Source organism: Pagrus major, chromosome 7, assembly GCF_040436345.1.
Source record: "Pagrus major chromosome 7, Pma_NU_1.0".
Taxonomy (NCBI): Eukaryota; Metazoa; Chordata; class Actinopteri; order Spariformes; family Sparidae; genus Pagrus; species Pagrus major.
The window spans coordinates 23,904,986-23,930,439 of NC_133221.1; the positions used below are offsets into that span (position 1 = coordinate 23,904,986).

The 25,454-nt window shown below is 42.7% G+C and overlaps 1 protein-coding gene across 1 annotated transcript in view; it reads left to right on the forward strand.

Annotated features, from left to right (window-relative positions):
• Positions 1-5,392: 5,392 nt before the first annotated feature.
• Positions 5,393-25,454, forward strand: part of mtcl2 (microtubule crosslinking factor 2) — a 97,021-nt gene continuing 76,959 nt past the window's right edge. The window contains exons 1-4 of the mRNA XM_073469435.1: positions 5,393-6,634; positions 11,335-11,436; positions 11,626-11,748; positions 25,098-25,247. Coding sequence (XP_073325536.1) covers positions 5,669-6,634; positions 11,335-11,436; positions 11,626-11,748; positions 25,098-25,247 — 1,341 coding nt within the window. The 5' untranslated portion in view covers positions 5,393-5,668. The remainder of the gene's footprint in view (positions 6,635-11,334; positions 11,437-11,625; positions 11,749-25,097; positions 25,248-25,454) is intronic.

Genomic DNA, 25,454 nt, shown 5'->3' on the forward strand with positions numbered 1-25,454 from the left:
GTTTCCTCCCTCCGGTCTTCCATCGGGGCCGAAATGACAGTGGAGGTGGTGTGAGGTGGTGTGAGGCGTCATGCTGCCATCATGGTGTTCATCACCTCATTTACACTCATATTCTTGATGGGAGGTCAAACGGGTGATCGTTTCAATGACAACAAGGAAGCAAGTAATGAATGTTGGATATCAGAGGGCCACAGTATGTTGTTGCACCCACTGTATGTCATTAGGTCTCATGCTTGAATTAGTAATATATAGGATTTGGCCACCTTGAATTTATACTCCGATCAACAGGGGGCAGCATCAACCGAGTATTTGCTAACTGCTCCCAACTGTATTCTGTGTATACATCCAAAGCTACTGTTAGCTTGTTAGCTCAGTTAGGCGTGCAGCTAGCTGGACTACCAGGGGGGTTGTTGGTGTTCAGACCGCTAACACAGGAGCTTTGGACCGCTGGAGGAAAAAGGTTTGCAGGCCCGGGGCTAGCTGGCTAGCATGCTAACTTTCATAGACATCTCTGCAACACACTACATAGATGTTTTTGACATAACATCAAAACTGTTTTCGTTAATCTTTGAATGTTTTAAACTAAAATTCTTATGTATTCCACCTTTACATTCATCACTGCCTGCAACAATCCCCAGCAAACAATTGAACTGGTAGCATTTGGCTGTGGTTTGACATTTAGAAGATATGGAGGATATCAAGAAATGTCATGTTGGAACAACATTTGTGAACACTGAATTGTTTTTGTGTATACAACAGCTGCACACACACTAAAAAAGCAGACCAGAAATGATTGTACTGTTGAGCTAACGCAAGGCTAGCATGTTCAAACCACATAACCCAGTCGCTAGCATAAATGTTGGCAATATAAGTTTACACAAACCACGGATATGTTAAAACTTTACATTTGCTTATGTTGCAACTTTAAGTTTCTTTAGGTTCAATTTTCCATTTAGGTTGTAACTTCAGGGTGGTCTGGTTAGGTTTAGGTACAAAATATCCACTGGTTTTGTGCTTACAAATGTTGATGATATCTCGAACTGTGGTCTCTGGCTTACAATGTGAACAGGATATGACACGTTTTGTAGAAAATGTCAGTATGGTATGAATGACATGTACAAACTTGAACATATCACTTGTGGTTTGCACAAACCTAAACTGCCATTATTTCATTCTACCGACTTGGCTGAATCACACGTGGTGCGCTCTCAGCTAATGCTAGCATACCTAGAGGCTGTGAGCGAATTAATTAAAATCAGGGAGTGGTGCGCTAATAATACTAATATGTAATAATACTTCTATTCCACCTTATTATGAAAGGCTAACCACTAGCCTGTGTTTTGTATAGGTCTGGGGGGGGGGGGGGGGGGGGGGGGCTTTATGCAGGGCATTGTGAGGGCCAACATGGGTGCTGTTTGTGTAGCACTTGGGTTTTGCTTAATTATTCAATGAATGCCTTTTACCACCCTGTTATATGCAGCAAAGGATGGACTGTTCATTAATGATTCAAAGATCCATTCTGCTATTCCAAATTGCAATTTCCATGTTGAATTGGATCCTTAATAAGTGTGTAATCTCAGTATAGAGTTACAGTGTACAGAAGGGTGACCAAATAGTCGGTATGACATGGACCTCTCATGGAAGTTGACTCTGGTTTGTGCAATATAATGACTGCAGGAAGATTTCACTAAAGATAAGTTGACTTGTCGCTGTAGGAAAAGCGCAGGTGTAAATAATGAAATTAATGACAGCTGAATTTCATTTAGCTGCCTCATCATTAATGTTATTAGTAACATCTGTGGTTTCCCTGATTAGACAAGTCAAAATATCTGCAGTGAAAATGCTGATTATGATAGAAATTTCTCATGTGTATGAATTCTCTTTGTTTTTATAAGCAAAATAAAATGCATCACTTCCTCTGCACAACAGGATTTTCCACATTAAAGGGAATCCAAGACACGTATTGCTTAAAACAACAGATGTAAAAATCTTTTTCAGCTGGTTATGATTTACAGCAAATTAGTAAATAATTTCCTACCGGATTTCTCTGATCCAAACACATCATGCTCCTTTTATCGGAAGCCATTCAGCGTTTCTGGTGTGAATGAAGATATACAGTCTATCAGATGTAATTCTGTGGCCTCCCTCTGCAGGATCATTGGCCATGAATGATTTAGAGACTGCGTGATTTCAAATTCACCCCTCCTGCTCAGAGCAGTATCTTTCTATAAATGTAAGATCTCTGCCAGAGGATTCACTGTCAAGTCACAGGAGAAAGAAAAGATGAAGGGAATAGTAAGAAACAAAAAAACAAAAACAAACCCACAACTCATCAGGTTTCCTCTTCACAGATATTTTTTTCTTTAATTAGCAAGTTTAGTGTGAAATGACAACAATGGCCTCAAGCAAACACAAAAGTGCCTTGAATTCTGTCATTCTGTCTAATGACCAGCAGGGGGCAGAAGTCTGATTGTATGTAAACTTATGAGAAAATGACCCTACGTCTCACTTGATGTATTACATCAATTAACAGTTTCCTAATGAGTTTATAGTCTCAATCATTCGTTTCAAGTCTTCTTCAACACAGCATGATGCTCATTTTGTAAATTACGGTTCCATTTACAGTGAAATAGACGATAAAGCAGGGTATGCTTTATTACACAGCTACCTGATTGACAAGTCCTCTGGTTCTCAGTCACATCCAATCAAAATATCCCCCCAGGACCACCAGTCCAAATATGGTCACTTCTGGCTCCAAAAAAACCCCAAAAACAATATGGTGTCAACCATAATACCAAACTCAAGGTTTCAAAAGAGCGTTTCACAAACCAGTGGGTGATGTCACAGTGGGTTTACCCTGGGTTTCTCAACTGAGCCAAAGGTGATTTTCTGACCCGATACACTGTAACACTGCTTATTATATTACAATGACATTACAATATCTTGACTCAGCTAAAATACTGTCTTTTTTCCATGATGTTTGTATTTTGGAGTTTTTAAAGCTGGTCTGAATGTGGAGTAGCTTCCCGCTCCTCATACAGAACCATGTGATTTCTCAAGTTGAAACAAACAGTGAAACCTGGCAGTGACATATGACGAAGAACATACTGGCACCATCATCAGTTTTGTCTTTATGAGTTATGCATTACTCTCATTACAACACAATTACATTATTTGTGTGCATGTAAACATGGTCAGTATTAAAGCCGACCCTCTATACGAGTACATAAAAATGGCCATCACCATCGGTACTGATCCGTTAGTAGTAAAATCTATTCTAACTGCTCTAATTCTGTGTTTGCCCGTCTAGAGTTTCAGCTCATAAATCATTCACAGAGTGTGATTCTGCCACCGCAGACTGTATCGACATCTTGCATCGGTTCTATGATGAGACTTTAATCTGTTGACGGTTACAGTTTCATTAGCAGCCACAACTGAGACAGAAGATCAAGATCCAAGAGAAAACATGAATAGAGATGCTCCTGCATTAACATCGGAGGTTATAAATACTGGAATGTAACTGTGTGTAGAGTGTATACTGTACATGCAGTCATACTACTGAGGTAACACATGGTGAAGGAAACATGAATATGGTTATTATTAGAGATGGGGAGCAGAGGAGGAGGTCCCACTCTGCTTCTTAGCTTTAATAATGAAAAGAATCAGCTGTTAATAGCTGGAGATGACAGAACATCCCTGTCACTTGTGGTAAATACTGCAGAAACACATTTTTACCCATTAACTTCTAGTTCCTACTTGCTCTGCATATATGTACCAGGAAACATGCTGTATAAGGGAACATAGTTACATAACATTTTGGGACAGTGTGATCAGGTAGATAATTCATGATATCACTGTTTCCAACATCATCTAACAAAGAGTGTGATCGTAAAATGGGTTCTGTTTGTTTTTGGACATTTTTGTGGATTGTATCAACAGCTCGGCTTTTAAATGAATACCAAATACATTTGGTGCAGACATTCATGGTCCCCAGAGGATGAGTCACTGACTCTGATTATCCTCTATCACCACCATCAGGTTCAACTTTTAACTTTTCCTGTGAAATATATCAACTATTGAATGAATTTCTATGAAATTTTGGTTTGAAATATCTGACACTGAGGGAGGGAGAGAGAGAGAGAGAGAGAGAGAGAGAGGTGTAAAAGATGTAACCTGAGACTTACTGTACCTTGATACCATGTGCAGCAGCCCCTCATGGACTGATGCTCTGACCTCCCACTACAGAGAGGAGGTGAATTAATCATGATGTGTTTGTGTCTGTACAGATATGCTGTGTACAGACTTACCATGAAGATGACTGATCAAACATTAATTATGTAAGAATTTTCTTTTGTTAAAAACTTTCAAAAATATTTCAAAATGATCTACAGAATGTAAAGAAATAACATTTTTGACAATATGATGTATATGTATTGTGTTGCAGAGATATCTGCTGAAGTTAGCATGCTAACCAGCTAGCCCTGGGCCCGTCCCAGTCCAAATTCTCTGTGCTAGTGGTGTCAGCACCAACACTCTGTACTCCAGTCTGTAACACTTGATGCACGGCTAACTGAGCCAACTGAATAAACGAACTGACCTTAAAGGACAACACACTTTCATACTGTTTTACTTTGTTTATATGTGGCGGACCCTGCCACCTTTCTAGCTTCTAACAGTGCCATGGTGACCTTATTTTCCTCGTTACCTCATTACTGTTGTAAATATTAAAATTCTGAGTTTGAATTTCTTCTCCCAAACTACACAGTGCCCCTTTAATCAGGAGAGAAACACTTCTGCCAAACCTAATAAAGGCTTCATGTTTACTGTGATGTATCATCTCATTCTGTGGAAACTGTAGTGTGTGTTTTTCCACTTGTGTTTCTTTCATTATTGCTTGTAGTTGTGTATTGATTACCAATTCCACATATAGTGTTAAACGTGTAGCCTCTGATTGTTTCTGCAGGTTTGTTATGAGCAGTGTTTTCTCTCTTCTCCTTTCTGTTGTGTGCCTGGTTGAAATTAATTGTATTAAATTTCATTCTGTACAAGAACGAACACTGACCTGTTCATTTTATAATATCTCTGGCTTTCATGCAATGCATAATGATCCATGGTGAGTCCTGCTCTGACTGCATCTCTCACATCATGGATTGTTTTCTGTTACCTGCTCCTCGTGTCCTTCTTATATCCTGCAGTGGAGGCGACAGAGAGCTGCAGACATGAGATCCTCCTCCTCCTCCTCCTCCCCTCTCTCTCCTCCAGGGCTTCATCCCGTTATCTGGGCGGAGAGAGAGGCACAGAGGGAGGCTACACCAGATCCACCACACTGCCTCTCTGTTTCTCACCCACTGCTCCTTTGAGCAAACACCCGGCCGGTTAATGTGATCGAGGCAGATATCCTGAAGAGAGGAGGGGAGGATCAGTCCGGACAAAGCGGATTCATTCACACACTGTGGCAGAACGGGACTATATTTTTGCCTGGTTGGACTCCGCTTCCTGCTTCTTCGTCTTGTTGCACTACAGGAGCTCGTTGTGGCAGCAGGAGTGAGGGTCCCCTCCTTTTGTGTGGCTCTGCAGTTGTTTATTCTCACTCCCAACTTCTGCCTCCTGTTTCCTCAACACGGGAGGTTTCATTTCTGTTTTTCTCGTTTCGGCCTAAACGGAATGAATGACAAAAACAAAGGAGGTTGATGTCCACAACTCCCCGACTCACCTCGTCTTCGCCTCGCCTAAGGAACGGAGACTCCATCTCCGGCAGAAGATGGAAAGCGGAGGCGGGACGGAGGGCTCGGACAGCGGGCAGACGCAGCACGCGGTGCCCGGGCAGCAGCAGCTGAACCCCCGGGCCGAGTCCGCGGAGCTCCCCGCTCAGCCTCCCGGCGAGAAGAAGAAGATAAACCGGGCTCCATCCCCGGCCAGACCGAAGGATGTACCCGGGTGGTCGCTCACGAAGATCCGCGGAGGGATTGGGACCCCGACCCTGAGCGTGAAGCCGGGAGCCATCCACCTGGGGAGCCGCATTTCCAGGCGCAGCCCCGTGGGGAGTCTCTCTGGGAAGGATGGGAAGGCGGAGAAGAGCGGTGGAGGCAAACCGGCCGGCAAGTCCTCCTTCTCCGGGCTGTCCAAGTCCTCCGCGGCCAAGGCGGCCAAGAGCACCGGAGGGCGGAGGAAGGTGTCGGACGCCAGCATCGGATCGGACGATTTATCCAAGGACTCCGGCTGCACCACCGGGAAGCTCTCCCCGACCGACAGCAGCTCCGAGCTCTCGGACTGCGCCTCTGAGGAAAACAAGCTCTCCACGGACGCTGTGAGCAGCGACGCCGAGTCGAGGAGCAGCCGGGGCGGCGGACCGGACGGAGACAAGCCGCTCAGGGATGGCGCACTGGCGGACAGGGCGAGCCAACAAGCCGCCGCAAAGACCGGCTGCTACAAGGACCAGCTCTCGGTGGGCGCGGACACCGGGGAAGGGAGCATATCCCCCGGCGAGGAGCGCTCGGTCACCTCGTTTGACAGCAGGGTGCCTGCCAGCACATCCCTGGCTTTCTCAGACCTCACAGAGGAGTTTATGGACGGCATGCATGAGGAGTTTGTCCGGGAGATAGAAGAGCTCAGATCTGAGAATGATTACCTCAAAGTAAGTCTCAGCTATCAGTGTGGATTCACATCTCTTGAGTTTTATTACCATAGTGCTTCCCAAGGCGTCATGTAGGAAACCAGATCCTGCACCAGAGATCCAGTGGAAGAGGTTTTTTAATGACAGACAGCATTCAGAAATATGTTTTATGACTAGTTTCATTATCTTTCATTGTCGTTTTGCTTTAGACCAAGATCCAAACACAGATCATCTGTCTGTCAGAGGTCTGCTGGATGTGTTTACCAGTTCGCTCTCCCAGTGTGTAGAGATGCTGTTGGATGCCTTCCAAGGCTCCTCACTACAAGGATGATGATGTTATGAATAGACAGTCTGCACCCTCAGCAGCACACAAGCAAAACACGCAGAGCCCACAGCCTCAGGATGACATCTGAAGTGTGAAACACTGAAAAGAGTTCAATATAACGTGGATGTAGTATTCCTGGACAGATGGTGGCTCTCCAATGTGCCAGTTGGCCGTGTTGTCAGTCGTGTTTTCGCTCACATGATGGAGGCGAGGATGTAATTTTACTCCACAGCTCGAGGGGGTTGTCGGTCTCTGAAGCCTGCAGTGAAATGCTAATTTAGCAGGGTTTTTGATTAGGATTGGTCTAACAGAGAGTTTAACTACCCTGCGGTTGTCCAGATGCTGTTTCACAGTCTTCTTATTACTCCCCCAAAACTACACAGTGCACCTTTAAACAGCACACCATCACTGCATCATCACCCGGACTCACAGCGGGATTGTATTCTGATACTGAAGGAATCTCTCTCCTCTCACATGTGTGCATGTAGTGGAATGTAATATATGGGATCCATCCTGCCATGAGAGTGATTGATTAGGAGCAGATCGATCACATTAGCATGTCCCTAAGCACTAACTGGCAGTAACCCGACAAGCCAATAATTGTCAGAGATTGATTGCGGAGGTGATTGATCAACAGCACTTGCCTAAACAGGTGGAGAGGCACCCATCTTTGTGAGGAAGTGTGTTTTGATTCTTGGTGGATCTTTACTCTGTAGATTGCTGCACACAGCTGAGGGGTTTTTAATCGTCACTGTGGTGATGCTGACTGGTGATGGTGGTTTACTTCCTTTTTTTTTCAGCACGCCTGCTGCTCTTGTAAACACGAGCCATGTTGTCTTCGACATGTGACGTAATGACACTCCACTATTCTGAAAATAAAATGAATGATCTTGATCATCATAGTGACGAGGTATGTGTGTTTACATGTTTGTGTGAGTCCAGAGCTGCTGCCTCAATATGTAGGACGGCGTGTATCTATCGGACCACCCCAAAGTCTCATGGGAGGCCCGGCAGTGATGAGAGCCTGGTTGTCTCTGTTGTGGCAGCTGTGAGGAACACCTGGTTTGTTATCTGAAGATCAAAACAACATCCTGAAGTGTCAGACTCCCCCCTCAATCTCTCGCTCTTGACACATCTGATTTTTGCTAGATTCAGATTATAATCCACACTCCTGAGTTCTCTCTCTCTTCGTCTGCCCCTAATGTTCATCATTATTCTCTTTCACCACATACTTTACGCCTTTGCTTGTCAATCTGTGACTATTGTTTCATTCTCACTCTCTGTGGGTGCAGCTACTGTGTGTCCCATTTGGTTATTAGGAGATTAAGACAAGTAGCAGCTGTTGGATTCTCTCTAATTATGCATTTATATTTCAATCAGTGCAATGTTGATGTTTAATACCTATTTATCTTCCTACACCAGTCCAGCCAGGACATACACAATCACATGCTTAACAACAGTCAGACTGATGGTCTGTGATGCCACCACCCTCACACCTTGTTGAAGCAGCTCTCCCTCAGCAGGAATCTCAACAATTACCGTAAACTATAATTAGGGTTTTTATTGCCGGCCTTACGTTACAGCTAAACCTGACAGAGTCACAATGATGGGGCTTTCTGGGCTTAATTTCCAGGAATGTCTGTCCTGTGACTTCAGTTTGAGCTAATATTTGAGCATCTGTGCAGGCGCAGTGTGTACAGATGACTGTGTTAGCCTGCTCATATTACCCACAGTATTTTACATTGCAAAGAATATCTTAGCTAGTACAGGTGAACAGTTCACCTGCCAAATATCCTTCTTTGAATCTTGCTAAAATTGAGGCTGTTTTCCGTCTGTGGTACGATGAAGAAACGAGGTTTGAAGTTATAGAGCATGTAACAGACAGGCACATGATAGCAGCTTTCATGTTTCTTGTGTCATGCTTTCTCATTAGCTCAGTAATCTCAGTGGCAGTGCCGGGTTAAGCAAACATGAAACACACCCAGATCCACTGCTCCATTTCCAACTAAATACAGCAAACTGTATGTTGTAGCTAATGTGGCAATACAATAACACTCACTGTCTTTAAAAGGAATCGTTTGACTTTTTGGGGAAAAGTGTGTTCTTGCTTTTTTGCCAAAAGTGAGACGAGAAGATTGATACCACTCTTGTGTGTGTTTGATAAATATATAGCTACACGCAGCAGCTGGTTAGCGTAGCTTAGCACAAAGACTGGAAACGAGGGGAAACAGCTATTGGGTTCGGGCTAAAGGTAAAAAAATGAGCTGAGACATGTTAGTTATTGAGCTTTAGAGGTGTTGGTAGGCTGATTTTGTTACCTTTAGACAAAGCCTGGTAGCTGTCTCCCCTGTTTCCAGTCTTTGTGCTAAGCTAAGCTAACTGGCTGCTGCCTGTAGCCTTATATTTATCGAACATACATGTGAGTGGTATCAATCTTCTCGTCTTACTCTTGGCATAAAGAAAAAACATACAACAAACAAACAAATAAGCATATTTATTTGGCTGAACATCAATAGTAGGGTACGCCATCATAATTTTAGAGTCGAAATATTCAAGTTCTTGCTGCTAAGTATCGTTTCAAATGAGCTATAACTACTGTAAATTGTACATACATTTATTTATACAGTGAAGTCCAAAAGTTTTTACAGTTTGTAAAGATCCATCACTCAGGCAGGCCTTCAGCAGGTAGTGAGAGGACGGTTTTCAGCAGATGTGCCCAAGCTCTAATTTCTAACATCGACCTGTCTCGCTCACTAAAATCTAACATCTGATTGGCTGTTTCAATCTCCTGACTGGCTGGTAGCTCGCATAACAGAAACCATCTTCTTCTTTAGTTAGCTGTGGAAAGCAGGTCAGTGGACCAGCTCTCTCTCTCTCAGTCTCTCGCCACATTAACTTGTGATTCCCTCGTTTCGCGTCCTCACATTCTCACTCTGTGCTGTCGTGTTTTATCTCCCTCGCTGTCTACATTTGTTTCATGCTCTGTTTTTCCCATTTTACCCTTTCCCACATTCCTCCACCTGCATTAACTTTTCCTACTTTCTTTCTTTCCTCCGTTTTATGTCTGTTATTGGTCTTTTTCTTTTCTTCTGTCTCTTTCCTTGTCTCCTTTTCATTTCTATGTTTTCCTTTCATCCTCCTCTGTCCTGCAGATGTGCAGCTCAGCGGTCAGTGTGGGGCAGATTGCTTCTTGCTGCAGTCTATTTCAGCTCAACAAACCACACTCCACACACACACACACACACACACAAACACCATGCTACATGCAGTATGAAAATAAAAGGTAACGTGTTTGGCGTTGCCTTGTTAACATGTGTATGATATATACTCTCACACATTGTCTTTCTTTGCCGTCTTCTCACACACACAGACTTGCACTTGTCCCAGGAGCTCATTGTTGCTACACTCGTAGCTCTGCAGAGGCTGACCCACATTCTCTCCTGTAGTAAATTCTGACAGCAGCACTACTACTACAGCTGCTTGCACATCATGCACACGCACCCACAGATGTTTTGCCAACACACACACCGTTGTGTAACACCCGGCTTTGCTCACAGTGACCCAGACTTCTTCTGGTGGGGTGTGGTTCATCTGAGTGCACCCACGCACACAAGAGCTGCACCTTAAGTACGATTCAGAGGGCTGATGCAACTCATGCTGTCAGGCTGAAATAAATAATTCATCCCTTGTAAGTCTACGAGAGATGTAGATCACAACACTACTATTAAGAACATGGTCTGACTTATTTTTGGGTGGTTGTACAATGTTGTTGTGTACTTTTTGAAAACTTTTGTTAAGATACTTCATATTTTAAAGTGTAGGAATTTCCTTTCCTTTGCTGCCAATTTTCCTACAGGGACCGTTGAGAGTCTCCTCTGACGTAATCCAATAACCCGACCCTGACCTTTGACCTCCCCTTGTGTTACCAGGGAGAGAAAGGAGAATCAATACAGTATCATATTACATTACTCAGTGCACTACTCTGCTACCTGAAACATGTAGATCTCTGTTTCTGATGACCCCTTTCACCTGACTCGAGAAAATATTACACAGCAGCTCACTTTAAGAGGACACTAATTGTTGTAATGGTGATCCTGCTAATGAGGATGATAAAGATGAAGATGTGGTGGCCAGTGACAGTTAGCACTGATTGATGGGATGGATGATGATCGTAGCTTCATTAATGGAAGATAATTTGATGATGATGATGAGGATGGTCTCGCATTTATGACAAAGATGCTGAAAGCTGTTAAACATTAAAGGCTTCCCTTTATGACCCACTTATGTGCACATAATGCCGTCGGCACTTTGAGAGGTGCTAAATTAGAAACCCCCTGTACCTCGTTCTTAATGTTTCATAATGTTAAAACGACTCTCTCTTCTTCACTGTCTCCAGGATGAGATGGAGGAGCTGAGGTCTGAGATGCTGGAGATGAGGGACATGTACATGGAGGAAGACGTCTACCAGCTGCAGGAGCTACGGCAACAGCTGGAGCAGGTACGACTCCCTCACCTAATCTGTGCTACAGTAAAAAAAAAAGCAACAAATACCTTTCCCCACTGTTTTATGTGTTTGTGCTCTGCATGTATTTTCTTAATGGTTGCAGCAAAGCACACTAACTTGAAGCGGATGGCTTACAGAGATGACTCATAGCAACATGTACTCACACTGCCTCTGTTTCTTCAGGCCAATAAGACCTGTCGCATCCTGCAGTACCGGCTGAGGAAGGCAGAGCGGCGCTCTCTCCGTGTGGCCCAAACGGGGCACGTCGATGGAGAACTGATACGAACGCTGGAGCAAGACGTCAAAGTAAGTCTTCATGTGCTTGAGATCACGTGCGATTGAAATGGCTAAATAGAGTTCTGTGTGGAGGCAACTTTTTTGGCTACCATTGAAATGGCCACATTAACTAGCATTTGGCTAGTGGTGTGTGCTGTGTTCATGCAATATATACAGTGTTTTATATGAGAAGCAGATAAAGAATGTCACATATCTTAAAGGGTCTCTGTGGAACTTAGTTTAAGTTTTTTTTAAACTTAGTTTATGTTGGCAGACTCCATTTCTAAATGTTAGCTTCTGAGAGGCACTGAGACGAGGCATCCAGGAAGTCACAGCCTTTGGACTGTCGTGGAAAATCCGACGTGAGTCCTTCACAAAGAAATCCACAGACCAGCAGCATTAAACAACTTAAACAAATTCTCCACAGCTCATTTAAACAACTGGGAGAGACGGAGAAACATCTGTCTCCAACATAGCCCCTTATTTGTTGTGGTGCTAAATGCTAGTTGAGATGGCTCAGTTTGGGCCCACGGCACCAAGAAGGCCAAACCCTGCTAATTCACTTTCGTATATTACTTTTCCAGCTAGGTCTGTCATCGTCAACCTACAGCATGCTAGCTAATAACAACCAGCTAACAACATATCAAGATAATTAGCATTGTAACATGTTACTGCTAGCATGCTGCTCGACCCACCAAACAGCAGCCAAGAACAATCTTTCTAAGCTACCTTACCTTAGCAAACAAAGCACAATTTATAGCATTTTCAACTGTGAGCTCACTGCGTTGTAACAGTCCTAGTTACCTAGCTAGCTAGCGGAAAATAATCAGTTTAATGTTTATGTGGTGACTCGACAGGAACAAGACCAAAAACCACCGAGAACAAAAGCGGATCACTGTTGCTCAAGGTTTGAGAACCTGTGGCGGTTGTTACATGCTGTGTTTTGTTTTGGATGGTGTTTATATTTTAAAGACAGGTCACATGACCCAGTTTATTCACACTGTTGAATCACTCGACTGTGGTGAGGTCAGGCTTCCTCCAGCTTGTTTAAGGAATTTCCCCATTTGAAACATATACTGTACAGACTGATCGTCACGCTGAACGCCCCATTCAGACATAAGATTAACACACATGCACAAACTAGTCATTCCAATTTCACACGCACACAAACACAGATACAGTAAACGTACATACGGATCACACTCTCACACACTCTTGTTTTACAAGCGTCCTTCACAGTACGCACACACACCAGTCATCCCAGTCACTTCAGGAATCCCTGATAAAGGCCAGTTGTAGACAAACACACAGAGTGTAGAGCCTCTGTGCGTGTTTTCTGCCCGATGACCCTGGACTATGGATGCACAACGTCAAATTCACAGCGTTCCTCCAACATTTTCCGTGTGATAGAGCGACACAATGAGGCCTTTATGCCCTGAGAGAGAGTGTGTGAGAGTGAGACTGTGATGTCACTCTCAAAGGGCTTTCCGCCGGCTGTTGCTGTCTGTCTCTCAGCTCCTGTCTCACCATCTGGTTGTTTTTGGAAGAGGGAAGGAGGGAAGGAGGGAAAAGGGACCAGCGTACATCCTGTGTCTCTGACTCTGTGTGTATGTGTGTGTGTGTGTGTGTTGAGTCTGAAAGGGGGAAAAAAGGGGGATCGGTCACTGTTTGAAAATTCAAATAAGCCAATCATAATGGGGGGATGAGGCGCGGAGGAAAACAGAAAAAAAAAGAGACGGGAGCGAGAAATGAGATAACCTAACAAAAATCAGAGAGGGAGAGACAGAAACAAAAAACAGAGGAGGGGAAAACAAGGTATTCAAGGAGGATTAGTTGGTTTGAATGAAGCTCTGACTTGAATTTAAATCTTTTAATAGCTGATGGTAGCATTGGGATAAGGAGAGCAAGAGTGAGGTCAGAAATGAAGTCAAGTCTACATCTGTTGGCTGCATTAGAGAAGAGGGCTCATAAACACAGGATGCTGAAATAATACACAGTGCGGCGAGACAAACCTGACCGCTCTCTCAACACATGGCCGATTGTGTCCTCTCATGCCGCCAGGGCCAAAGACTCGGGCGGCAGGTCGAGTTACACCATACTGTGTGTGTGTGTGTGTCTGTGCGTGTGTATGCATGCATTAAGCCCATGCTAAGCCTCTCTTTTGCCAACCTCTCACAGTCACTCCTCTGTTTATTCTGGTAGCTTTATCATTAGCCTTTATAAAAACAGACGCTCACTCCTGCCTCTGTGAGTCAACAGTGATTCAGCTCTGCTGGAAAATAACTTCAGCAACAGTAAAAAAAAAATGTGACAATGGCTACAAAGGAGTCTGGATGTTATTGGTTCAAATAATGTAGCAGCTGTAAAAGCTGTGGACGCCTGGTTTTTGAGAAACTGCTAACTGCTGCTAACTGTATTCTGTTACATCCATGATTGTAGCTACGTGTTAGCTCAGTTAGCCATGCAGCTAGCTGGATAACCGAGGAGTTTCGGTGTTAAAACAGCTAGTACAGCAGCTTTGGACTGCTGGGAGTAAAGGGTTTTCAGTGCATGCTGGTTAGCATGCTAACTTCAGTAGATATTTCTTCAACACAATACATAGACATATTTGACATAACGTCAAACTTGTTATTTCTTCATATTCTGTTAGTTAGTAGTAGTTTTCGAACATTTTTTAAAAATGCTTTCAACTAAAATGATTACATATTGCACCTTTAAGCTGGCATCGTCCAACTCAGAGATGGGAATCCACCCCTCGGCTTTTCAAGAGGAATCCAAGAGGTGTTAAGATGATTATCTTATCTGAGGGGAGAAAAAAATTTGGGATTAAGATGTAAATGAGTTGGTGATTATGATGATTACTGAGAGTCCCTCGAAGTAAGTGAAAAACAGTGAGTGCCCTCCGTTGTGTTAAACAAATGTTGTATCCTAAATGTTTTTTGGACAATTACAGCCAATTATGTTTCAGAGATTTCTCCTCACTGTTAGAAGGTAGCCTGAAGTGCTGCCCAGTGAGTGTTTCACTTCACGGTCCAACTTGACTTGTTGAGCTGCTCTGCACTGAGCTGCTTAACAAGAGAAATTGGCTTAACTACAGTTGATGCTTTAAGGCCCCGTTTTTGATGACTCACTCACATGCAAATTCAGGCATGCAAACACACACACACACTCAGACTTAAACCAGAAAGCACACATGAACTCTCTCACACCCTGTTTTCCCTCAAAGTTTGACTGTTTCTGTTCATGTGGCCTTCAGAGCTCCTCTAGGGAGAATATGGGGGCTGGTGCTAGAGATGAAGACAGATGGAGAACAGATAGAAAGACCTGAGGGGAATGAGGAAATTGAAAAAGTATGTGTTTGTCACATTATTATATTGTGACAACATCTCCTTATGTACATCACATGCTCTTATTTGTGTTGTTTCAAATATCTTGTGTGAGTCCGCTTGAATGTGACTTTATGTGTGTGTGTGTGTGTGTGTTAGTTTTCTTGCAGGGGGTCAGCAGCCATCAGAATCTCCATGAGAATATCTGACATCATTTCCTGTCCTACTCACACACTGCTCTCATTCCCACAGGCTGCAGACATCTGGACACAAACACACACACAGAGGAAATAGTTGTTAGGATTCTCATGACTACAGCACAGCAGTTGTCACCATATTTCCAAAGACAATCAGTTCTGCTTTTGCCTTGAAGGGCTGACAGTAACAATATCAGACACCTAGATCTCAACCAGGTCTCACAAAAAGGAACATGTGTTTGTCGGTGATTTGAGCGAACAGATCCTTTAAAGGCTTTCTCCAGAATTTGGGAAAATATGCTTGTTTTTGTTTGACTAGATGTTAAATGAGCAGATAGTGTGATGAGCGGTCCAGGATAGTTGCTGGTTGCCCAAATAAGGAGAGACCATTACACCAGTAGAGCAGTGACTGTCAGCCGGGCCAGCTTCATGGTGCTGTGTGTAATATTTTTTAGTGCTATTGGTAATGTAAACATTACATACACTGTAAATGTAATCATGTGACGTCAGCCATTGTTTTTAAGAGCAGGCTCAATCATTTCTATTCACATCGTCTTCCTTTCCTTCTCATATTTTCTTGTCATTCATTCATTTTTTTCAGAATAAAACTTCCTATTATCATACCAGCTCTATACTAGTCAAATATCATCTGCTGCTGCTGCAGAGTGTTGTGCATGTGCTCTATATTATGGGCTTAATCACGCTCTTAAGGGTTACCATTTCTCACTCCCATTCAGACACAGAATATACAATATACTGCCATAGTTGTGAGGACCCTAATTGAGATAATACATTCATAGCCTCGAACCCCTAACCCTCACAAGTCCACATTAACCTCGAGTCTTTACGTTCAGAGAGGCAAAGGCACTTTGAGGAAGTGAGGATCGGACAAAATGTCCTCATTTTTCAAGTAAGTCTTCACTCTCAAGGTCCTTAACTCATACATGTCCTCACTGAGATAGAAGCACCAGAGCAGACACACACACGGTCATAAGATTAGAACTGGGAAGCGGCCGGATCCGGTACATTTATCTGAGCCGGCCAGCTCCCAGCCTCATCTCCATATGTTATGTTGTGTGTGTGTGTGTGTGTGTGTGTGTGTGTGTGTGAGAGAGAGAGAGAGAGTGAGAGAGATGCACTCAGCATAGTTGTACTTTGAGTGAAGTGTTCCAGAAAAATGTTTGACAATCAAAGACATTTGCAGCTTTTTTCTGTTTTATATGACTGAATATTGAAAATCTTTTTGTTTTGAACTGTCCACACTTCATTGAATAGATTATTAGATTAGATAAATCAATGATGAAGGTAATGATCGGTGCAGTACATCATCAGTTGAGCTGCCACTACTACTGTGATATGAAGTTTTGGATGGACGGCTGTATGTATGCATGAACAGATGCATGGACGGGATGATAGATGGTCATATTTGGGGTGAGATCACACTTTTCAAACTGCCAAATGACACGCCAAGGATTGTGGGAATTCATCACATTCCTCCCTTTCTCTCTCCCTCTCTCTCCCTCTCTCTCCCTTTCTCTCTCCCTCTCTCTCCCCCCCCTCTCTCTCTCTCTCTCTCTCTCCCTCTCTCTCTCTCTCTCTCTCTCTCTATAGATAGATAGATACAGACACAGCCTGTACTGGAACAGCTGTCACGCCAGTGGCTCTCTCGCTCACTTTCACACATAATGGTTTTATATATAGACACGAAGCAGATTACTTGTGATGTAACAACCTCTAAATGGGTGCTGAGAGGCCACAATGTTGGACGGATGTCAAAAAGGTCAACAGCAACAACACTAAACATCAACACCGGGGCTACTTCACACATACTCACAGCTTCCTGCAAAATCCTGTAATTCCTGAGCAGCTTTGAATAAAATATGTAAATAAGTGACAATCTCTGAATATTGAAAGCACAAATAATAACTTGCAGCTACATCAGTGATATGGAAACTTACTGTCTCATACCGTGGATGTTGCTGAATGTTTGAGACATTGTGAGATGTAAATATCTTGTCTGGGATCTTGATATGAAATGATGACAGCGCTCAAACAAAAACAGCAGTGACGGACTGATGTAATATGAGGCTTTTGCTGGAAATCCATAGAGTAGGTGCACATTGAGAGAGAAAACAGGTAGAGAACTAAAAGTGTTTCTCTTCCAAGTTGTCATTCATTATTTTATGTAAGGGATAATGCCCGATGAGGAGTCCATTATCAGGAATTAATGGACAGCGCGGAGGCCTGAACCGTCTGACGTGCAGCGGTTGCCTCCGCAAAGTCCATTAATTCCTGATTATAGACACCCACCACCTTGGCTGAACTGTCCATAACAAGTGTTGGGTAACCCTGTTCGATCCGAAAAAACTGGGCAAACTACATTTATGTGCGTTTACTCGCCACTTCAGCCACTGAGTGACATCGCTGGAGGGAGTTACCCTTTAAGTAAAAGATATTAATACTTATTTCACCACTACACAGAAGTTAGAGGTTATTTATCTTGTGAAATATGACTTTGTAATTTGTTAATTTGTCAGTGATTGAGTTGAATGTGTTGCAACAGAAAGTGCAATGAAACACGTCTGATTTATAACGCAACCAGATGGAGTCGGAGAGCGGCAGTCCGTTTTTAACAGCCATTGGTGCGATTGTGAAAGACACAACACTGCTGCTTATCTGTCTGCAGCTACAAGCTGATTGTGCACTACTCTGTGATAAACTGAGTGGTTCAGCCGAACAGGCAGTCGATATAATTCTCCAGGGAGCCGCACTTTGTGAGCATAATTCATAGCTCATTAAAAAAACAATATCGTCACCTCCAAGGTTGAATGTAAGACCTCAGACGCTTTTAAGTTTCAGTGGAGTCATCGGTCCCCGACGTGAAGCCGCAGTCTGTGATTTAATAAACAACATGCTAAGCCTCTGCAGAGTGCTGAGGTCAAGACAACTACAAATTTAAGGAGTGTTTGTGTCAGATTTTGCATCAGTATGAAGGGTTATATACTTATTTTACTTGACAACTGAATGGCTAAACCACTTTAGGAAGCTAAAATACTCTGAGACAGACAAAAAAAGCAAAGTGAAAGAGCATCCATCAGGACATTTGTGGTCATTTCAAAGAACAATACCACGGCGAGCTCACTCGATGCTTTCAGCCACAAATTACATTTGAAAGCAACAAAGGACTCGTCTGCTGAGCTTGTTTTTGAAAGCGGGCTAAACCAAAGCGGTGAATTAAATTAATTTTAAGCAGAGTGGCTCTGCGTTGGTAACTGTCGCCTCGTGGCAAGAAGGTTCTGATTTCAAACCCCATCAAGGCTGATTGAAGCCTTTTTCATGTTTCCTCCCACACCAGGAGACATGAATGTTTCAGTAGGAGCTCTTCTGTCGTTGCTCCGAGGCAAGACTGCAGTTGTCCCCGGGCCTGTACTGTTACTGTAACCGCCCACCAACCTCCAACAGAACAGGTTGAATCTAGAGGAAACGTTTCATAACGGGAATCATTAAAGTGTACCTTACGTTACATAAAGCTCTTTAGGAAACATGCTTGTTAGCTTGGCAAATGTTGGATAAAGAAATCATTCAGTTTCACCTCTGCTTGTTCAGCGACAGGGGTCGAGGACGTGTTTAGCCTAGCCTAGCTTAGCACAAGCAGGACCCTGGGAGAAACTGCTAGAAAAATCACATTGGTCCTCAGTACATGTTTCTTGTGAGCTAGCATACTAGCCATCAAACATCAAGAATGAGCTTGGCTAGTGTTTTCCCTCTGCTTCCAGTTTGTGCTAAGCTGCGAAGCTAAGCTAAAATACATCACAGCGCTATGTCTACATCTCACAGACTGGAAGAACCTCAGGCACAAAGATAAGACTGACATTTTATCTGGCGGACAACATTAGCGACTAGCTGGTGAACAGTGGAGCGTTTAGCAGCTAAAGAGTCAATCTCTCAAAATGTCAGAATGTGCTGTAGATAAGTATACATCTTATATACAACATTTGTAACACGACAGGTCAGTTTTGTGTTTATCAACTAAAGAACAACATTTTGATATACATCATAAGAGAAACGTGTAACATTGCATCATGTTACATCATAGCTTTGACTTAAATCCCTTCAGTAGATGAAAGAAATGATCAGGATTCTTCAGGATTGGAGGTGAAGGGTGAGGTATACTGTATGTTTCAGGTTTTTAAATGTGGTTTTCTCTGATTTTTTATGATGCAATCTTCGATCATCTTAGTTGCTGGTTGTTGGTCATCTAACCCCAATGTTTACAGTAACAATAACTTAAACCTTCATCTAAAGTTAATCCTGAAAGAGGAAGTGGGGAGCAGACCAAACATCCTCTCTTTTTTGAGTTGACACACACACACACAGCTGTTGTGTTTCCATAACGGTCATCCCTCCAACGACTTCCCTCTTATTTATCAGAGGTTTTACATACAGCTGGTAAAGTGTGTGTGTGTGTGTGTGTGTGTGTGTGTGTGTGTGTGTGTGTGTGTGTGTGTGTGTGTGTGTGTGTGTGTGTGTGTGTGTGCAGTCAAAGTGCAGACAGGCTGCATAACGGGAGGAACAAGAATCTGGTTGTTGAACGCACTCAAACACACAAACACACAGTGGACACGAAAGAGATCCTTTTGATGACTAACTGCCACTTGTTGAATGATATGAATGTTTGCCCTGCGGCCAGTGTGTATGTGTGTTTGTGTGTTGTGTGTGAGTAAAGGAACAGTCAGGAAACCCCTCGCTCTCTCTGCTTCTGGAGGCTTAATTTTTTCCCCCTACTCTCTTGATTCCATACGCTCTCTGACACACACGCACACGCACACACACACACATTAACAAATGCTCTCTCTCACCCAGCTCTGCAGCACCATGACTGAATGCTAATTACATCCTATAGCTCTGTTGCCGGGTAAAACTGCGGCTTCAATGGCGTCAAATTCTTTCACGTTTCCCTTTAACATAGAAGAACAATGGAGCATTTATGAGCAGTCAAAGGCCGACAAAGGAGTGCGAAGAGGAGGACATCATGAGGAGGGGAGGAGGGCGAGGAGAAGAGAGATGAAGACCCATGAACCCACAGTGGTTCATGGTTCATCCCATATACAAGCTGTTTTTCCTCATTGAATACTGATGCACCGATCAAAATTAAGCACACTGTATTAATCAGTCACCCTTTCTGTCCGATTCAATCCTCTTGGAGCCGTAAGCCAGCACACATGAAGATCTTCTTTTTGTTTTATACACAAACGCTGATGGTGGAGTGATCTGCTCGAGAGACAAACAGAGGGAGCAAATTGATATGCAAAAGGTGTCCTTATAGCTAAAGTGGTAATCCTTGAGATCAAGTAGCTTCATATTTCATCTCTATATTTACTCCTCAGAGCTCGCTGCTCTAGTGTTTCTGCACATTTCCCAGAGATTGCCTGCAAATCAGTCATTGAGGGACTGCGACAACATCCTGCTTTGATGTTCTGTGGATGAAATCGATGCATCAAATCCCCTCGGAGCTGCACGGCACCGGGCTGCGCCGTCGCAAAAAGGAACGGCTGTAATTAACTTTAAGGACAATTCATTGTGTTCATTAAGTCTGCTGATTGGGTCAGTGCTGGACCCAAAACTGATGTATCCGTCCTTCTAATGTGGTTTTCATTTGACGCTGGAGCTGTGGTTGTCATTGCAAGGAGCAGTTTTATTATGTTGTTGATAAAGATTAACGAAACGTGCTGATTAAGATCATTTTCATAAGTAGATTACAGAAAATACTGTCAGTCACGTAGCCACTGTGCTGACACTTTTTGAGTGTCCTTCAATGGGTTATGGAGCAAAGGAGCTGCTCACTGTACAGCTGGAAGAAAAGGTGAAATATTGCAGACACACAGTTCATCAATTTGTTTAAAGCTAACAGCCAAATTACTGCACTGTAAACGTTTGTATTACTCTAGTGTTAGCATTAGGAAGGAGCATGTTTTGACCAGCTAATGGAGAGGCTTTTATGGACAGGATCATAAGTAATTGAGGATTATTATCAGGTGAGGGATTATAAGAGGTGTGGTACATGATCAGGAGATGAGAATGAGATGGACGGAGGAACAGATAAAGAGAGGGGCACTGTAACAAAACTTTGGAGGGTACAAAGAGAACTATTAGGAACCACTGAAACAAGAGAGAATCCGATTGACAGAGAGAAACACGCAGTCTACACACACACACACACACAAACACACACAAACACACACACACACACACACACACACACACACACACACACACACACACACACACTAAAACATGAATTGGAGCGTGGTGGAGCTCAGGGAGCCATTGGTTAGAGTGAGAGTGGGCAGTACAGAGGGGCATTGTGAGACTCAGCTGCACACTGGCACTGGTACAAACACACACACACACACACACACACACACACACACACACGCGGACATACAAACACATTCAGATACATAAATACACAATTGTAAATTGTGTTCAGAGAGATTTTGCAGATGATTAGAGAGACACAGTTGTGCAAGTGGATACCATGTGGATACAGACAGACACACACAGCAGTGAAAAAGGATACACATGCAGATATCCACTCACACATAATTACAAATTGTACAAGTATTAATTATGCTGATGTACAATTAGATAAATCCTCTCTCAGACAGTAATCACACCAGAGCTGCAGTCACTATTCAGACTCCCCTCCACACTAACGGACAAAATATACTGTGTATATTAAAGTAACTTAACAAATCCAGACGTAAACGTGATTTTCATGTCCTCAAGGTGTGTTTGTTGTATGTGTGAGATGAAGAATTAAGTCGAAGACTCGAGGTTGCCATTTTTCAATCGTGGTTACTGCACAACAGAGTCATTTGGGTGCTGGAAGTCATATATTTACCAGGTTTTGCTGTACTTTGAATGAACTGACCCGACTACAACATTATAATGTTAATTCTGTCTTGTCACCACTTTTTTCTTGGATCTTTTTTTCAGGTGTGATCGAATGAAAATACAAAATACATTCAATTTGAATAGAGTTGTGAATAATAACTGAATCGGGCCATTACTCACTAGTTGTTAACATATGTAACAATAAAAGCCATGACCACACAATCATCAGATACTACAGACCGTCTCCCACTAGATTTAATCAGTATTGAGGTTAATGGGGTCTAAGTACATTGATGAGCTTTTGAGTGTTGATTGACTCAACACATACATTTTTCTCTAAAACTGGAAATATCCATTTACTCAGCTCCCGATGGAAATCATTAGAGTTCATTTCATCAAATCTTAAAACAGCCTTTTAGATAAAAGCCCTCATATTTAGTTTCAGTGGAGCTAAAGCAATCATTTTGAAATTAAAATGGACATTTATTAAAGCAATTGACCTCTTTTATCTGCACTTTATTCATCCTTTTCATCTACATCATATTTAAGACCCATAAGGCACTAACAGCGTGTGATACAGTTGGTGAACGTCTGTCAAGTTGTGTATTCTTGAGGGTTTTTAGTGTTGGACTGTAATGTGATACCCTGAAATTCTATTCTCGCAAATAACAGTGTTTTGCCTTTCACATAATGTTTGTTACCATAAGTCACGTGACACATTCAGGGTCAAATCACAGATTATTACAAAACAACAAGTAATATTTTACTTTGAAAAACAATGACTGCGAGTGCAGAGTGCAGTCACACATATCAGCCTATTCTGCAACATTACTTGCTTTTTTATGGAGAGTTAGATGGGAAGATTGATACCACTGTCATGTAAGTCCATACATATGAAGCTGTTATTAGCACCCAGTTAGCTTAGCTTAGCATAAAGCAAGGGGAAAAAAGCGAGCCTGGCTCTGTAAGGTAACAAAAATCTGCTTACCAGTAGCTTTGTGTTCTGTCTTATTGGTTCTTTTTTAAATCATTGTAAACTGAACATCCTGAGGCGTCGGCCTGTTGGTTGGACAAAATAAGACATTTGAAGACATCACCTTGGACTTTAGGTACTGTAATTCTGATCCAGAAGAACATGTGTTACCAGTCTCTCCCCATGTTTATAGTCTCTCTGTGCACTGACTATACAGTAAATACTTACATTACTACAAGTATTTTCCAACATCTAGTTCAAGAGATTCATGAAAAATTGAAAGAAAAACAGTGATGATAATTATGTTAGCTGCAGAGCTACAATTGTACACTGTAGTCAGCTGTCTGACACGATTACTCACTAAACCAACTGCAAATTCTTGTGTGAGTCCCTCAGCCTTAATTGAAATCATATGATGTCTAACTGTATTTGTGTTGCACACTAATAACAAACTTGTTAGTGGTTATGAAAACAAAAAAATCAAATTATACTGCTTGTAAGTCGGCATAAAAAGAAACAGCATCACCAGAAACCCACAGAAGCTTGTATATTGCAGCATGAGTCACAAATGGCCGTCATCACGTCTCTGGATATGAAGTTTTATGTGGTTTTTATTGCTGCCCAGCTTCTAAAAGTCTTTAGGCATCAAAAGCCCATCAAAATGTCAGAGCAGAAGTTACAGGAATGAACACTGTGGCTGAATATTGGCTCACAGTGTACTTTGTTTCCCCTGAACAGTGTATAGAGCAGGTTTGACTTCATGTACCAGTATAATACCAGTGGATGTGTTTAACACTGGAGGCTATGTGGACATTAATTTTAATTCAGTTTCATTGCCAGTGAACAAAAAATTCAAATCAATAATAACTAAAGCAAACAGTATCAGTAATAAGTGCCTGTGTAAAATGTATTATTATAACATAATTGAATTCGACCAACCCGTACTGCAGTTATCAGATGGGAGTCGGCTGTTGCTTTCTGTGTCCTGTTGTGCTGTTTTCATATCAGACATCAGGGACTTGACTTTGTCTTTCTTTCACTCTGACATCAGAAACTCTTAATGAGTTACTCCCCTCGGGGGGAGACACCAGACTATCATAAGATCACATTATGTACGAGAGATCACTTCCTGCCGGATTGATATTAATTATCCTCTTTTGGCTTCGTTAGATTAGAAAGCAAAGGCTCTGCTGGTAGAGACGACGCATTTTGTGGACTCAGCTGAAATAACCAGCATCAGATTGGTCCTGTTTGCACTGGGAGCGTACTCTATAACATATCTGAACCTCGGACATTAATTGAAATTGAAATTCATAAAAAGTAATCTGCAGAGCAATATCCTATGATGACAGTTTCAAGGTTATTGTAGAACAGTTTGGGCTGAAACTCTCATTTAATTCATATTTGCTCACATGCTGCGTATAAAGTGTTGTGTTGGGTATTCATTACTCATCCGGGCATTTGGTACAAATGAACAATGGAAATCCAGTGTGTGTTTTTTCCCTTGTTTTCCTCGGTGGCACTGCAAGGGGAGAAAAGTTTTCATAGGCTGATCTGATATGAGAGGCTCAATCTCCTCCATGCTTTAAAATTGGCTCTTTCACAGTGTTTCCTAGTTAATTAAATTGACTTTGTGCACAAGTGATGATGATTGAGAAAATGAAGATATTACAGTGATCTTAGAAGGTGGAACAAGATGTGCATTTCATCTCTTTCAGGCTCTTGCTGCATGTTTGTGCTGCTGCAGCTTTGAAATCAATTTGGCGGCATTCACTTTAGTCTGGTAACTTCAGAATGACACAGAAATGTTGCTCGCTCTGACCTATAAGAGCCATCCGTCGTTACTTTTGGATAATAGTGACTAAAGTAAGCATGCTAACCAGCTAGCCCCGCACCATTACTACAAAGCATCACAGTGTTATCCCTGGTGCGGTATTGATTATAAGATGCACTGAGCTAAACTCTTCTTCCTCTTCACTCTCTCAGGTGGCGAAGGACGTGTCCATCCGCCTCCACAGCCAGCTGGACAGCGTGGAGAAGAAGAGGAGTCGTCTGGATCAGGAGAACGAGGAGCTGAGGGTCCGGCTGCAGGACCTGGAGGTCGCCAAACAGGTGCTGCAGCAGGAGATTGACAAGGTAGGATCACAGTATCATAGTTGTGCTGTATGAAGCAGGCCAGGAGAGCCCATACCGGGGCCAACAGTGGTATTTGGCTTACTGCATTTGACGAATGCTGTTTGTGAGCACAGTCGTTGCTGCTGTCTTGGCAGTAATAGTCGTCCAGTTTACTGCTGCGCTGTTTGGTAAACCCTTTTCTGTTGAACAAGATTACTATGGTCTAAA